Source organism: Podarcis gaigeae, assembly GCF_964106915.1.
Source record: "Podarcis gaigeae genome assembly, chromosome: 11".
Taxonomy (NCBI): domain Eukaryota; kingdom Metazoa; phylum Chordata; class Lepidosauria; order Squamata; family Lacertidae; genus Podarcis; species Podarcis gaigeae.
Genome location: NC_139687.1, coordinates 30,300,705 through 30,313,949, shown reverse-complemented (window position 1 = coordinate 30,313,949; position 13,245 = coordinate 30,300,705). Strand labels below are relative to the sequence as shown.

General features: G+C 41.5%; 1 protein-coding gene across 5 annotated transcripts in view; it reads left to right on the top strand.

Annotated features, from left to right (window-relative positions):
* Window positions 1-13,245, top strand: part of ADGRV1 (adhesion G protein-coupled receptor V1) — a 232,105-nt gene that overhangs the window by 7,960 nt on the left and 210,900 nt on the right. For 3 of the 5 annotated variants that reach the window (XM_083703064.1, XM_083703066.1, XM_083703068.1), the window contains exons 2-7: window positions 2,154-2,338; window positions 2,809-2,958; window positions 5,704-5,799; window positions 7,231-7,335; window positions 8,584-8,697; window positions 11,553-12,118. In XM_083703064.1, the coding sequence (XP_083559190.1) occupies window positions 2,154-2,338; window positions 2,809-2,958; window positions 5,704-5,799; window positions 7,231-7,335; window positions 8,584-8,697; window positions 11,553-12,118 (1,216 nt within the window). The other 2 variants (XM_083703065.1, XM_083703067.1) reach the window with 2 other exon arrangements.

The window sequence follows — 13,245 nt, the reverse complement described above, 5'->3', positions numbered from 1 at the left end:
TCAAGTAACTCTAAACGCTGTTACCTTGCTCTGTAAGGATCATATTTTCAGGATTATTTACTTGAGGCACACACCGTGGGAAGATGCTTGCTTAGACTATACCAAGGTAACTGCCATAGTTAAAAGGTCAACAGCACCCTTAGTTCATAATGGATCACGCCTGTATTTGTAAAGCGAGAGGTTGCTTCAGAGTTTACAAAAAGTACGCAAAGATGTTCATGTTGAAGTTGTACACTTGGTAAAACATTTGTGCTCTGGGGGCAGAACTAATATGGAAATCACTTGGCAAGTTTGAAATAAGCTACATTTATTAATACTCATTAAAACGATGTACTGAGGATTTCAGTTCCAGCAAAACTATCAGGATTGTTTTGATTTCCCCTCCCCTTTTTAACCCTGTTATTTGCTTTCTAAGTTGTTTCGATTCATCTCCTCAAAATATTGCATTCTAAAATTGTTGAGTACTAATGAGCATTGATTCTATGACTCCTCAAGAGGGTGTGATGCTTAGAAACAACTAGGTTGATGTCACCAGTTGGTCTAGCATTGCATCTCAGACTGTGTTGCTTACCAGTGTTGCACAAATAGAGATTAGAAGTATACTCCCAAATATTTATTTACTCCCCACACCACCACTGTGAGCCCCCCTCCCCGGATCACCAAGCACTCTCCATTATAGTTTTTTTGGTGAAATATGGAGTGTCTCCACTTACATCGCCCAGCCTGGACACTGAGGTTCAGCTCCAAGGGCCTTCTGGCAATTTCCCCACTGTGAGAAATGAAGTTACAGGGAACCAGGCAGAGGGCCTTCTCAATAGTGGCACCCACCCTGTGGAACACCCTCCCATCACATGTCAAACTGATAAACAACTATATGATTTTTAGAAGTCATCTGAATGCAGCTTTGTTCAGGGACATTTTTAATGGTTGATGTTTTATTGTGTTTTTAATATTTTGCTAGGAGTTGCCCTGAGTGGCTGGGGCAAACCAGCCAGATGGGCAGCATAAACCGGTTCATCCACCCACCCACCCCCTACTGTCCTTTTTACATGTTAGGGGCATCACTGGGGGAGGCTACCTATCTAACACAGGATAAGGTAAAACAGACTCTGCTATGGATATGTCCTCTAAATGCATGGGTGTTGGGGAAGTGATAGTGTGTGTGTTGTGGGTCAGTAGATGCAGCCCTTCTCTCCCTGTCATGCAGTTGTTTGAAGGACAGTGCCCAAGTAGGGCTTAGGTCTACCACTGATCAATTTTATTTTCTTGCTTATTTGGAGCATTTCAACACACCTTAGCTCCTTGCTATGTGTGCATTGGATTCCACGTTTAGGCTGCATACTATGCTCACTCAGTAGGACTTCTTTTTCTGTAGATAAACATAGGACTGTGCTGTTAGTAGCTTAACTGTAACCTGTGTGTATATAAAAAAACCTGCAACAATTGGTTTAGATTCTTGCTGTTGTGGATTTGTAGCGTTTTACTCTGCAGAATTTTAGTATGCTAGTGGAACATGCAGTCAAGAGTGTGGACTTCTCATTGTCATCCCAGAGAGACTTTGACTGTGTACACATTACCAGCTTAAGTGCAGCTAGGTGGTTCTTTTTCTCAGTTCAAATTGAGGGTGTCTTAAGGGGAAATGCATCAAACAGCAATATTTCATAATAAATAGCAAGAAAGATATGGATAATGGCTAACTGCTGTGTATACACTGCTTCCCCAAACAGCAGTTAGGGTCACAGTAATGGGAGTGTGTAAACAGCCTTTGTGGCTGTGAGTGGACACCCACAGAGGGCAAGCTGTTTTCAAGGAACTAAGCCCATAAATTGACATTGGCTTTTCTTTTGCCTTTTTTGGTGTTGGGTAGAACCCTGAAGTTTCTCAGTCAGAACTGCAAGCTTTTGCAAAGCTCCTTTGTAATGCTCTGCTTTTAAAAGAACTGCACCAGAAGTGCTCCAATGTCCAGCACACCTCAGGATATGTTTTAGTCAGGAAATCTCAGTAGTTGCTGTCAAATCTAGAGATGTCCGGGGAAACTGGCCAGAACAGAAGCACAAATATAACTTCAGTAGGCCCGTTAGTTTTGCCTTGTTGAAGCATGATGTAAAAACACTTATCATATCCACGTTTGTGTTTCTGTCCTTTCTTTTCAGGGATGCCCTCTGCCTGTTCACTAGTTACATTCCTTTTAGCACTTTCCACCAGTTTCATCTCTGGAGAAACAGAAGTAAAGTTCACCGGACAAACAGAATTTATTGTTAATGAAACATCTACCACAGTTATACGTCTAGTTATTGAACGAACAGGGGAACCAGTGAATGTTACAGCAATTGTAGCGGTAAGAAATGTTGCTAATCTGCTTTTTTGTTATATCAAAGTTATACACTGAGCATTAGTTACAATGAAAACAAACAAACAAGCAAACCAGATGACTGTTTTTGGCTGGAGTGGGCATATCCATTTGTTCTTGGAAAACCAGGAAGAAAATTGGTTCTTTACTAGATTGAGGAGCAGCACAAACATCGGATGTTCTACCCCACAGCTGGAGGCAGTATACCTCTGAATGCTAATTGTTGAGAATTGCAGGTGGGGATAATTCTGCTGCAGTCAGGTTCTGTTGGCAGGCTTCCCATAGGCATCTGGTTGGCTTCAGACTAGATGGTCCATTGGCTTGATCCAGCAGGCACTTCTTGCAATCTTATATAGGAAATGTACTATTGCAGCAATAAAGTTGCTTGTTTTAATAATGGCACAGGATATGCATTGGAGCAGAAGTATTTAATTGTTTCTGTTGTGTGCAAATTGCAGATTCACGGTGAAAATACAGGTGACTTTTTTGACACCTACGCAGCAGCATACATATCTGAGGCAGAAACAAACCGAACTGTGTACATTTCTGTGTGTGACGATGACCTTCCGGAGGCAGACGAGACATTCATATTTTATCTGACATTACAGGTAGGCACTAATTTTTCTGACTAAGCTGAGGTACGTGTGTGGCCTTAGTGGAAGAAGAGCTGCTCTTTCCCATGTTGTTGGTCTAGGCCAGCCATCACTACCCTGAGGCCCTCCAGGTGTTTTGAACTACAACTCTTAGTGCCAGACAGTCCCTGATGGGAGTTGTAGTCCAAAACAGTTTAAGGGCTCCTGGATAGCAAAGACTGATTGAGCAAAGGTTCTTCAACATTTTAGGTATGCTTCAATGTTTTAAAACTTTGGTTAGGTTTTGAAGTGAAAGGAAGAAGGAAATACATCCATATAGAGAGTTGGGGAACAAGGCAACAAGCTTCACATCTGAAAATATAGGCTTTAGTGAAGGGGCAGGATCCATTAAAATGTAAATAAATAATCTAAAACATATACATAATGACTCCTGGAATTATTTTTGAATATTGTTGTGATTTTCATGAAATGTATCAGCAAGTAGAGCTGTTTAAAAGTTAGTTTTCAGATACTTGCCATCTGTAAACTTATCAGTCACTACTGACTAGACACAGGTCTCCCTCCCTTGTAGTCTGGTCCTCCTTTTAAAAGAGTCGTTCATTATTTTGTTAAGTGAAATGGTTATTTGATATTTTTGTGTTTGAACTTGTAATAATGTCTTTCATTTATTATTGATGATTGACATTTTATGGGTGAGCCTCTGAACATTCACAATATTTCCAGTCACGTTCTCTAGGAGATGTTCCCGGGCTCTTCTAAGCAAATAATTTCAATATAGAAGCACATATTGTATAGCAGCTTAAAATTGCAGAAATGTCCTTCAGAATTAAAACATGAACTATAAACTCTGAGAGCAAGACAGGGGCCTTCTGCTATAGTTTATAGTTGCAATTAAAATATTGTATGCTGAGTCTGCTAAATTCATTGAGTTATATTGTGCTTATGGTGGTGAAATCTCAAACTGGCTGAGATGGTGTGATGTCGCAGACTGTTCACAAATGGCTTAGGGAAATTTTCAGTAGTGGAATGTACTTGTTGAGAAGCAAATAAAAAGTTGTTTTCCTGGGTGGGTTTAAAATTTCAGGCAGATCCTGGGGGATCAGGTAGGAGGAGCTGTGTGGGGCAGGCTGAGGGCCTAAGTGGGAAGAGGTCTTGGGAAGTATGAAATGGATAGACAAGAAACTCACAGGCAAGGTTACTGAAGAAAGCTGACAGAGTAATATGCTGCAAAATAAGAATTTGAGAGAAAGGCTAACTGTAAGAAACCATTAAGCAGGTAATTTTTTTCCTACCATTTAACTCATTGCCAGAGGCGAGTTTAGGACAGTGAGACCAGTTCCGCCGCACTGGGTGCCGAGCCTAGGGGGCGCTGCAGGGCATTGCAGCTATGACATAGTGAATTGAGCAGAATGGAAGGGAAGAGGCGGAGGCGCACCAAATTTTGGCCTTGCACAGGGCGCCTGTCCTTGCCCAGAAGCATTTCACTATGCCAGGCAGCTGTTATAGGAGGCAACTGTATCACCCTGAGGCAGTGGTGGTGGGAGCTGATTTTACTCACTTGTTATTGTCTAACTATGGGACGCAGGTGGCGCTGTGGGTTAAAGCCTCAGCGCCTAGGACTTGCCGATCGAAAGGTCGGCGGTTCGAATCCCTGCGGCGGGGTGCGCTCCCGCTGCTCGGTCCCAGCGCCTGCCAACCTAGCAGTTCGAAAGCACCTCCGGGTGCAAGTAGATAAATAGGGACCGCTTACCAGCGGGAAGGTAAACGGCGTTTCCGTGTGCGGCTCTGGCTCGCCAGAGCAGCGATGTCACGCTGGCCACGTGACCCGGAAGTGTCTCCGGACAGCGCTGGCCCCTGGCCTCTTGAGTGAGATGGGCGCACAACCCCAGAGTCTGTCAAGACTGGCCCGTACGGGCAGGGGTACCTTTACCTTTACTTTTATTGTCTAACTTCCTGGCTAGTGTGTCTAATCCATTGTTAGTCTTCCATAATAATGTTCTACAATAATGCAGCAATTGCAAAATCTACCTTTCTATGTGCTCCTCTCCTTTGAGGTAGATGACGTTGCTAAGAGGATCATCTTGGTCAATTTTAGAATATTTCTTGCTTCTCCCCCCCCCCCCCCGCCTTTTCCCTGTTGTTGTTCGGATTTGCATTTTCAATGAAGACAGGTCACTGAGACAGCTTCCGCTATATTTCAAACATGGAAGCAATCCTCGTTGTTTTCTCATTTGCCTTCTCTCCCCATCCGCTGTGCATTACAAATAGCAAGTCCCTGTGATTTATGAATACTGTACAGTGAACGTGTTATACAAAGATTTTTCATAATGTCGGTGTTCCTTTGTTTTATTCTGGTTCAAGATCATCACCAATGGACCTAAAAAGATCCCCAAACTCCAGATTCTTGGGTGAGGGTGGGGAACAGATGCTTCTCATGTAGCTCCTTATTGCTATGGTATCATTAATATTGTCAAGCTATGATTAATGATCTCCGAAGTTTGTGTCAAACACTTTGTTGTTTAACCAGACTGAGTCTATAGAATTTGTACCCCATGAAAAGTTAGTGCCTTTGGAGCATTCAGTTGACTTGAATACCTTTCCTTGGAATGTGTCATTAAAGAGAAATTCCTTTACCCTGAAAATAAACACTTTATTGAATACAGGGCCTTGCTGAAACCTCCTTCCACCATGTATAGATTGACTGGCCCATTTACAGTGCACCGTTTTAATTTTCCATATTGTGTGCCTTGTTTGTTCTAGAATCCACCTCCAGGAGTAAAGCTTGGGTTGCCCAGAGCTGTATCTGTAACTATTTTATCAAATGACAATGCCTTTGGAATCATTTCTTTTGATATGGTATGTTTTCATCTTCTGTACCTTTTGTTACTTGAAATTGAATGATGGAGATATTTATCAGATGAACAATATAGACGTCAGTGGGAAAATGGACATCTTCCTGGGCACCTGTGACATAGTGGTTAATAAGTGAGAGTTCAGCTCTCTCCACAGGCATAAATGCCATAGGTTTCTTTAGATAAACTGCTTTATTTCATCTTTGGTTCCTTTACCTTAACCCCATTCTGCCTCATCATAATCGGTTCAAGAAATCTATCCAGTGAAAGGCTTTGAGACTGCTCAAGTGATCAGCACATTTAAAAGCCCTTGGTGTGAAGACGTTACTTTTGCTACTTAACTGAGCAGGTTGTAGAGTTGTGTCAAAGCAGCCTGTGTGTGGACTCTGGCTTGTTGGGCTCATTATGACCTCATAGACTGTGACATTATGGATGAGCCAGTGGCAACCATGGAGTTTGACACTTGGGTAGGAGATCAGGGAGCCCAATTCATTCCTGAATAAGCTGAAGAAAGTGATCAAGTATTGACTTCAGAGGAAATGGTAATAGGTGCAGTCCTTTCAGGGGCCATTTATCAATTAAGGTTTAGACAAATGAAGAATAGCGTGTTGTACTACTACTTGGAAGAAAGCACTAAGATTATTGTTAAAATGTTCTCGGTGAGCATCCTAATTAGTGAAATAATTGTGGGTGAGTTGTTGTTTTTTTTAAAAAAGTTATTTTATCAAGGCAAGCAAGATAGCAAAGACAAACAGAATACAGAGGCAACAGAGAAGGGAGGCAGATAATTTGAAGACACAGTCTGCCATACCGACACATCCTCAGCTAGTCTATAGGTATGATAATAACAACAGCAGCAGCAGCAGCAACTGACCTTACAGGGCAAATTTACCTGTTGTGCCCATTGTTTGGAGGTGAAGAGAAATAAAGACTGAGAGTGTGAGTTTGGCTGATTATCTGTATAATAATTTTTAAAAGACAAGATTTTGGAAATCTGCTTGCCCTTATCTCTTGAAATCTGGATGTCAAATTTGCTGCTGCTTTCAGTAAAATTCTTTAGCAAAACTTTCAGCTGTTGTTTTAATGTGACTAGATTAGCTGAACATCTGTTTTAATAAGTTCAAAAAGCAATATAAATAATGTAACACAAAAACCTTTTAATTGGCTTGTAGTGGCCAAAATGTTTAAATTGAGGATACACATTTCCATATTCGTTCAAAACAAAATATTTATCTCTGTTGTCTTCCATGCCTTTGGTTGCTGGGAAATGAAATGCTATCAGTGGACCACTTCACAAATTGGATTAACTTGTTTCTGGGAGTTTGCATTTCTATGGTAACAGTCCTTTGTACATTCTGCAGTTGGGATATTTTATCAGTATCTGATTGTCTGTTTCTCCTCTGTCCCCTTTCTCCCTCCCTCCCTCCCATTTTAGCCTGCCTTAATCACACTTAGTGAGCCCAAAGGTAGGAATGAATCTGTGCCTCTCACTCTAGTTCGGGAAAAAGGTACCTATGGAACTGTGACTGTGATTTATGTGGTAAGTATGTTGAAATAACTACCCTTAAAAGATTTTTTAAAAGTGAAACTGGTGAGTCTTGGAATTGTAAATAAATATAGCATCTCTGAAATGACTTTTCTAATTGTTTGTAAGTTTGTAATTAGATAATTGAGAGCTAAGGTGTGATCTGGCCCCATGAGCTCCCTAGTGGTGGCTTGTGATAAGGACCTTAAGCCAGGAATGCATGACACCTAAAATCTGAGAGAGAGGAATTCTTCTCTGTGGAGGATGAAGAATTCCTGTTATATCTGGGAGCTGCAAGCTCAGAGCTCTGAATCAACTCATTGAATACCTAAACCTATTCACTCACCTTGGATACCTAATGGAGAAGACAGGATGCAGTTTAAAGCCATCTGTGGTGTCACATTGCACAACCCTAAGCCAGAACACCACTCTGTAGAATTCCCTGCAGCTTTGCTTGAGAGACCAGGCTCTGACAGTCATCAAGCTATGCTTTGGAATACAAGGGGTCAATTGCACTGCAGACTATTTAAGATCAGCATGTTAACTTCTGCCAGGGTATTCCCTGCCTTTGCAAAGCCTTTCTCTTTACTCTGATATCTGAAGCTTGTTACCCATTGGTCAACAGCCGCTTCAAGATCAGTATTCTCCATGCTTTTCTTAGTGCCCCAAAGGTTCAACAACCTGGTTTGAACAGGGCAGTTATGTAAAATTTTCAATGAGACTGATTTATTGCCACCTTTCTCTCCATGAGATAAATGGGAAGTATTGCAAGTTTCTCAGTCCTGAGAACAAGACTGGTCTTATAAAATAGGCATACTTTGGGAAGTATAAGATTTATTAAAGTTCAAACAAACAATATAAACAAACACATTCCTCTGTTTAGATTTAATTGCAAAATGCAGCCGGCATAGCTTATATGGTTTGGTGGGTGGGGGTTACCATTATTTAAATCAGCAGTTCTCAACCTGTGGGTCCCCATATGTTGTTGGACTACAACTCCCATCATCCCTGAGCTCTGGCCTTGCTAGCTAGGGGTGATGGGAGTTGTAGTTCACCAACATCTGGGGACTCACAGGTTGAGAAAGGCTTATTTACATAATTGCCTTCCGAATTCTTATTGGTACTATGGGGAATGTTCTCTCATCTTGAATATCAAAAGATTATCCAACTCTATTAAGAAGGCTTGCTTGCTTTTTAGAACTTATTACAAATGGTTGGAGCCATCATCTATGTTTACTGAACAGGCACAATGTTTCTTCACAGGTAGAAGGTGGTCCAAATCCTGCTGAAGAAGACTTGAGCCCAGCAAGAGGAAATATCACCTTTCCTCCTGGAACAGCTGTATTGATTTTTAACTTAGTTGTTCTTGATGACCAGGTGAGAGAGCATATCAACAATTTTTGAAGGTTTTGAACTGTGTATCATAAGGTTGAAATAAATAAGGCAAGATTGGCTGTCAGGAGTCCAGGTCCCCAGCTTGATAACACAGTAAGCGTAGGTAATTAAAAAGGAGGATTTATTGCAAAAACAAACAGATAGCTCTAGACGGCTCTAACGCAGCTGTTGGCATTATCACTCAAGATGACCCTTCTGAAGCTCCTTCTGGTTCTTACAGAATATATCGAACCATCGCCCCTTGTATTGTCTCTTGTATTGCTTCCTATCTAGCAGCATTCGCAGACTCTTTGGACTTATTAGATTAGCTCCAACTTCTTCCTGTTCTGACAGACTGTCCCTGTGTCTGTTCGGTCTGTTTGAGCTTCCTGAGAGTTTTGGCTGTGTTCTAGCCCACTCTTAGTTGTTCCCTTGGCAACCGGCATTCCAATGTCCTGAGGAGTCACCACTTTCTGCTGTGTTCTTTGCTCAGCCTGCATCAAATCTAAACCTCTCTGTTCTGCAGAAGGCTGTAAAGTTCCACTAGGAGCTGGCTCATTCCTGACATTGGTTCACCCTAGACTGGTGAACTTCAGTGCCTCTTACTCAGAATTACTATCACTGACAACAGTAGTAATACTAAAGAGATTTATACCTCCTTTCTTTGATGGCTTGCCACTAGCTGCTGGAAACTTTTTTTAAATTGATCAGACAGCCTTTTTGGTCAACAGAGGTGATTTGATTTCTTGTTGTTGGATGCTTCTTTTAGCTGATTGGTGTTTTTATCCACTTTTTAAACTAGGCTTTTTATGTCCTTTGAGAGCATCAACAAAGATATAGATAGAAGTTGATCCAGTTGGCATTGTGTACTTAGACTTTCAAAATGTTTTTGACAGAGTACTTCACCAAAGACTCCTGAGTCAGTAGTCCTGGGACTCAGTAGTGCTGATAAGGAATGGGAAACAGAGAGTTGAAATAAATGGGCAGTTTTCCCAATGGAGAGATGTAGGAAGTGGAGTTTCCCAAGAATCTGTATTGGGACATTTGCTTCCTTACTTGCTCATGAATGATCTGAAGAAGTGTGAGCAGTGAGGTAGCAAAGTTTGCTGATGATACAAAATTGCTCAGGGCGGCATTGGTAACCTCACAGTTGCATAATTATATATACTTCTATCATGCTGTCTCTTCCTTGCCTTTTCTCTGAACTGAAAAGTCCCCAGTGCTGTAACTTTTCCTCATAACATGAACAAAATTGATTGTGCTGAGAACTGGTGAGACTTAGATATTTCGTGGGCTCAACTGAATTGGGAGTGCAAGTCAATGTCTGTTATGAAAGCATAAGCAGTACAAACAAGGAATGAAGTTGGCTGTGACTGCAAAGACAAGTTGAATGGCCACTCTTGAATGCAATCTCTGAGAGTGACCAATTAGCAGATGACTATGAAAGGAAATAAAAAGGCAAGGAGTTGGGACTTGGAGCCTCCTTTGGAAGTTCAAGGCAACAGCTTTGCCTCAAAAGGATTTACACACTAAAAAAATTGAGTATTTGCCATCAGACTGTCTCTCAGGAGCAATTAACTGCTTTTGAGTCTCAAAATCCAGGAATAGGTGCTTGTGTTTATCAAGCCAATTTGCTCTGTGACCAAAATGACTAAGGAATTAATTCTTCTGTCAAGATTTTAAGGACAGAAGGCTTTTCTGTGGATTGACATTTGTTCTGATTCAGCAGCAAACAGCAAGTTTTCCTGAAGAAAGCAGTGGGGCAAATGAAAACCACTTGGACCTGTGCCTTGAAAGCATGTGACAAAGCAGAAAACCTCTCAGACCTGTGCTTTCCAGGCAAAAGACAAACGACAATGTAGACAAGCCCTAACTGTAGGAAATTTATAATACTGTTTATGCTAGTGAGCATTTGTGGGTATAGGAATCAGTTCACATAGTATGGAGTTGACAAATTGATAAAGTATTTTGGTCCCTGCTTATAGGTATTTTTATGCTGTTTCATAACTGGAAGGAATTTTACTTGTCTATGTATGATTTTGTGCACGAGTTTTTGTTTTGTTATCTTCCATATAGAGAAAACTTTGGTTGTTTTCCTGTATGCACATCATCACAACTAGCTGGGAGTTAGAACCCTGTATGCCCTCATGGATGGGGGGCTTAAGGGTGAAGGCTCATAGTCCAGCTGGCTTCAAAGCCTGGCACAACCCCTGCCCCCCAGGTTTGGTGGTGAAAGGCGACCAAAAGTTGGTTCAAACCATCTGCTGGCTTAAGCTGTTCTTCTTTCTCTGGCTTCCTCTTTTAGCAGATGGGCTGCTAGACCTGCATTTTTCATCCCTTTTAAAAGGCAAAGTCATAGAGGCTGCAGCTTAATACTGTAGTTGCTTTTAAACCCAGTTCTCTGTTGGTTCTCATCCTCTCCACCACCCATGTTCTCCCTACTAGAGCATAGAATAAAATGCTCCCTACTACAGCATAGAATAAAATAAAAAAGCTTTAAATCAGTATAACCTGAAAATATGTGCAGAGATAGTTGATGAGCATCAAAACAGGATCAGAGGTTGGAATTCTATGCAAATGAATACAAAGGGGGAGGAAGTATTAAAAAGAAGCATCATATTTTAAAAATTAGATGGCAGGCTGAAACTGTAAAGTGTTCCTATGATTTAAAAAGATGAATAATCTGAGTGAGGTGTGCATTTTTCTCTTAGCGCATCTATGCTTCAATGATCATTTACACCAATATTTTATAGGGTAAGGAAATGCAGGATTTCTATTTCAGTAACAAGAAATTTGTTGATTTGCACATATTTACCTTTGATTTAAGTTATCCTTAATCATTATAATTTTTTTTCTAGATACCAGAAGATGATGAAAGATTTATTATTCATCTGAAAAGTGTAGAAGGAGGAGCTGAAATCAATACCTCAAGAAATTCTGTTGAGATTATTATTAAGAAAAATGATAGCCCGGTGCGATTCACTCAAAGTGTTTATATGGTGCATGAAGAGGACGATATACTAACAATCCCAATAGCTCGGGGTAAAGATGATGATGGAAACATAATTGGACCGGATGAACATGAAGTCTCCATTCGCTATGCTGTTGTAACTGGGAATTCAACAGCACATGCACAGCTTAACTTAGACTTTCTAGATCTACAGCCAAACACAACTATCATTTTCCCACCTTCGGTGCATGAATCTTACATAAAATTCAAAATCATTGATGATGCCATACCAGAAATTGCTGAGACATTTCATATCATGCTACTTAAGGACAGTTTGCAAGGAGATGCTGTTTTAACAAACCCATCTGTTGTCCAAGTTACCATTCAGCCCAATGATAAACCTTATGGAGTACTATCTATCAACAACATCCTGTTTACTCGGCCAGTGGTTATTGACGAAGATCAAATGTTAAGGTGCCTTTTCCTTTTATTACATTGGAAGTGCTAAGGTAGATTTAGGAGAAAACTAGCTAGAATTTATTTGAGAAAACAAATTTGGGCTGGGAAAATGCTCGTATTTCCTTGTTGGTAACTTTTATCAGGGCTGTTTAGCACTGAATTATGCTTTGCCTTGCTCTTAATGAATGCCTTAAATTGAATTAGGACTAGTGCTTCGGTTAGAATTCATAGGGAACCTACATAAGTCTACAGATTCCTGCTGCAGTTGTTCTCCCTCCAGTTTGTGGAGGGCTGTAGAGATGGATGTCGAGACACATCAGAGTGGGTGGAGCTACCACACATGTCCTTGCTCCACGTGTCATTATGTGCTGGGCACGGTGCCTGAAGTGTGCTAACGTCTGTCCATCTGCACCCTAGGTGTTCTGAATAAAGTAATGGATTGTCATGAACCCTGCAGTGCTGTCATGATTGAGCCTGGGTTGGCAGGCTTTGACTGAAGAGGAGGAGGAAATGGGATGGATGAACTGTTGGGAACCTTGGTTGGAAGAGAGATCTCCCGTTTCCACCTTCCTCTGACCTTCCTGTGGAGCACAGGGCGTTAGTGGAGGCTGGGGAGGACTTTGCTCAGCTGAGTGGGGAAACTAAGCTGGAGGCAGTGTCGACTGAACAGGGGCTGGAGCAGGAGGGTTCACTTATGATACCTAGAACCAGGTGCCAGCTTTGCAGATGGGAGCAGATCCACCCACCCCATTGGAGTGCACACTTGTAGTCTTGGCTTTCCCACAAGGCGAGAAAGCCTAACCAGTTAGTCTGATATGCTTTGTCTTTAAATGCTAGTGGATGGGGCTGGGAAAATTTCTGGGGCATCTTTGTCACTTCTCCCCAGTTTTGTAATTTCTTCCCTGATCCTGAGCCGTGACTCCTGAGCATGGTGTCTGCCACTGAGCCAGAACTGTTACCTGCCTGACTAAAAGTCTCTTCCTTACTTACAAGTTGGAGCTTCTGTCTGCATGTGTTGGGTAGGAGAATTTGGATCAGAAGAATAAACACCACACAGGACAATAGCCCAGGACCAGTACAGTAGCACTGAGTGGGGAATTATGATGAACAACAAAGATCAGACAAGACACAGACACCATTCA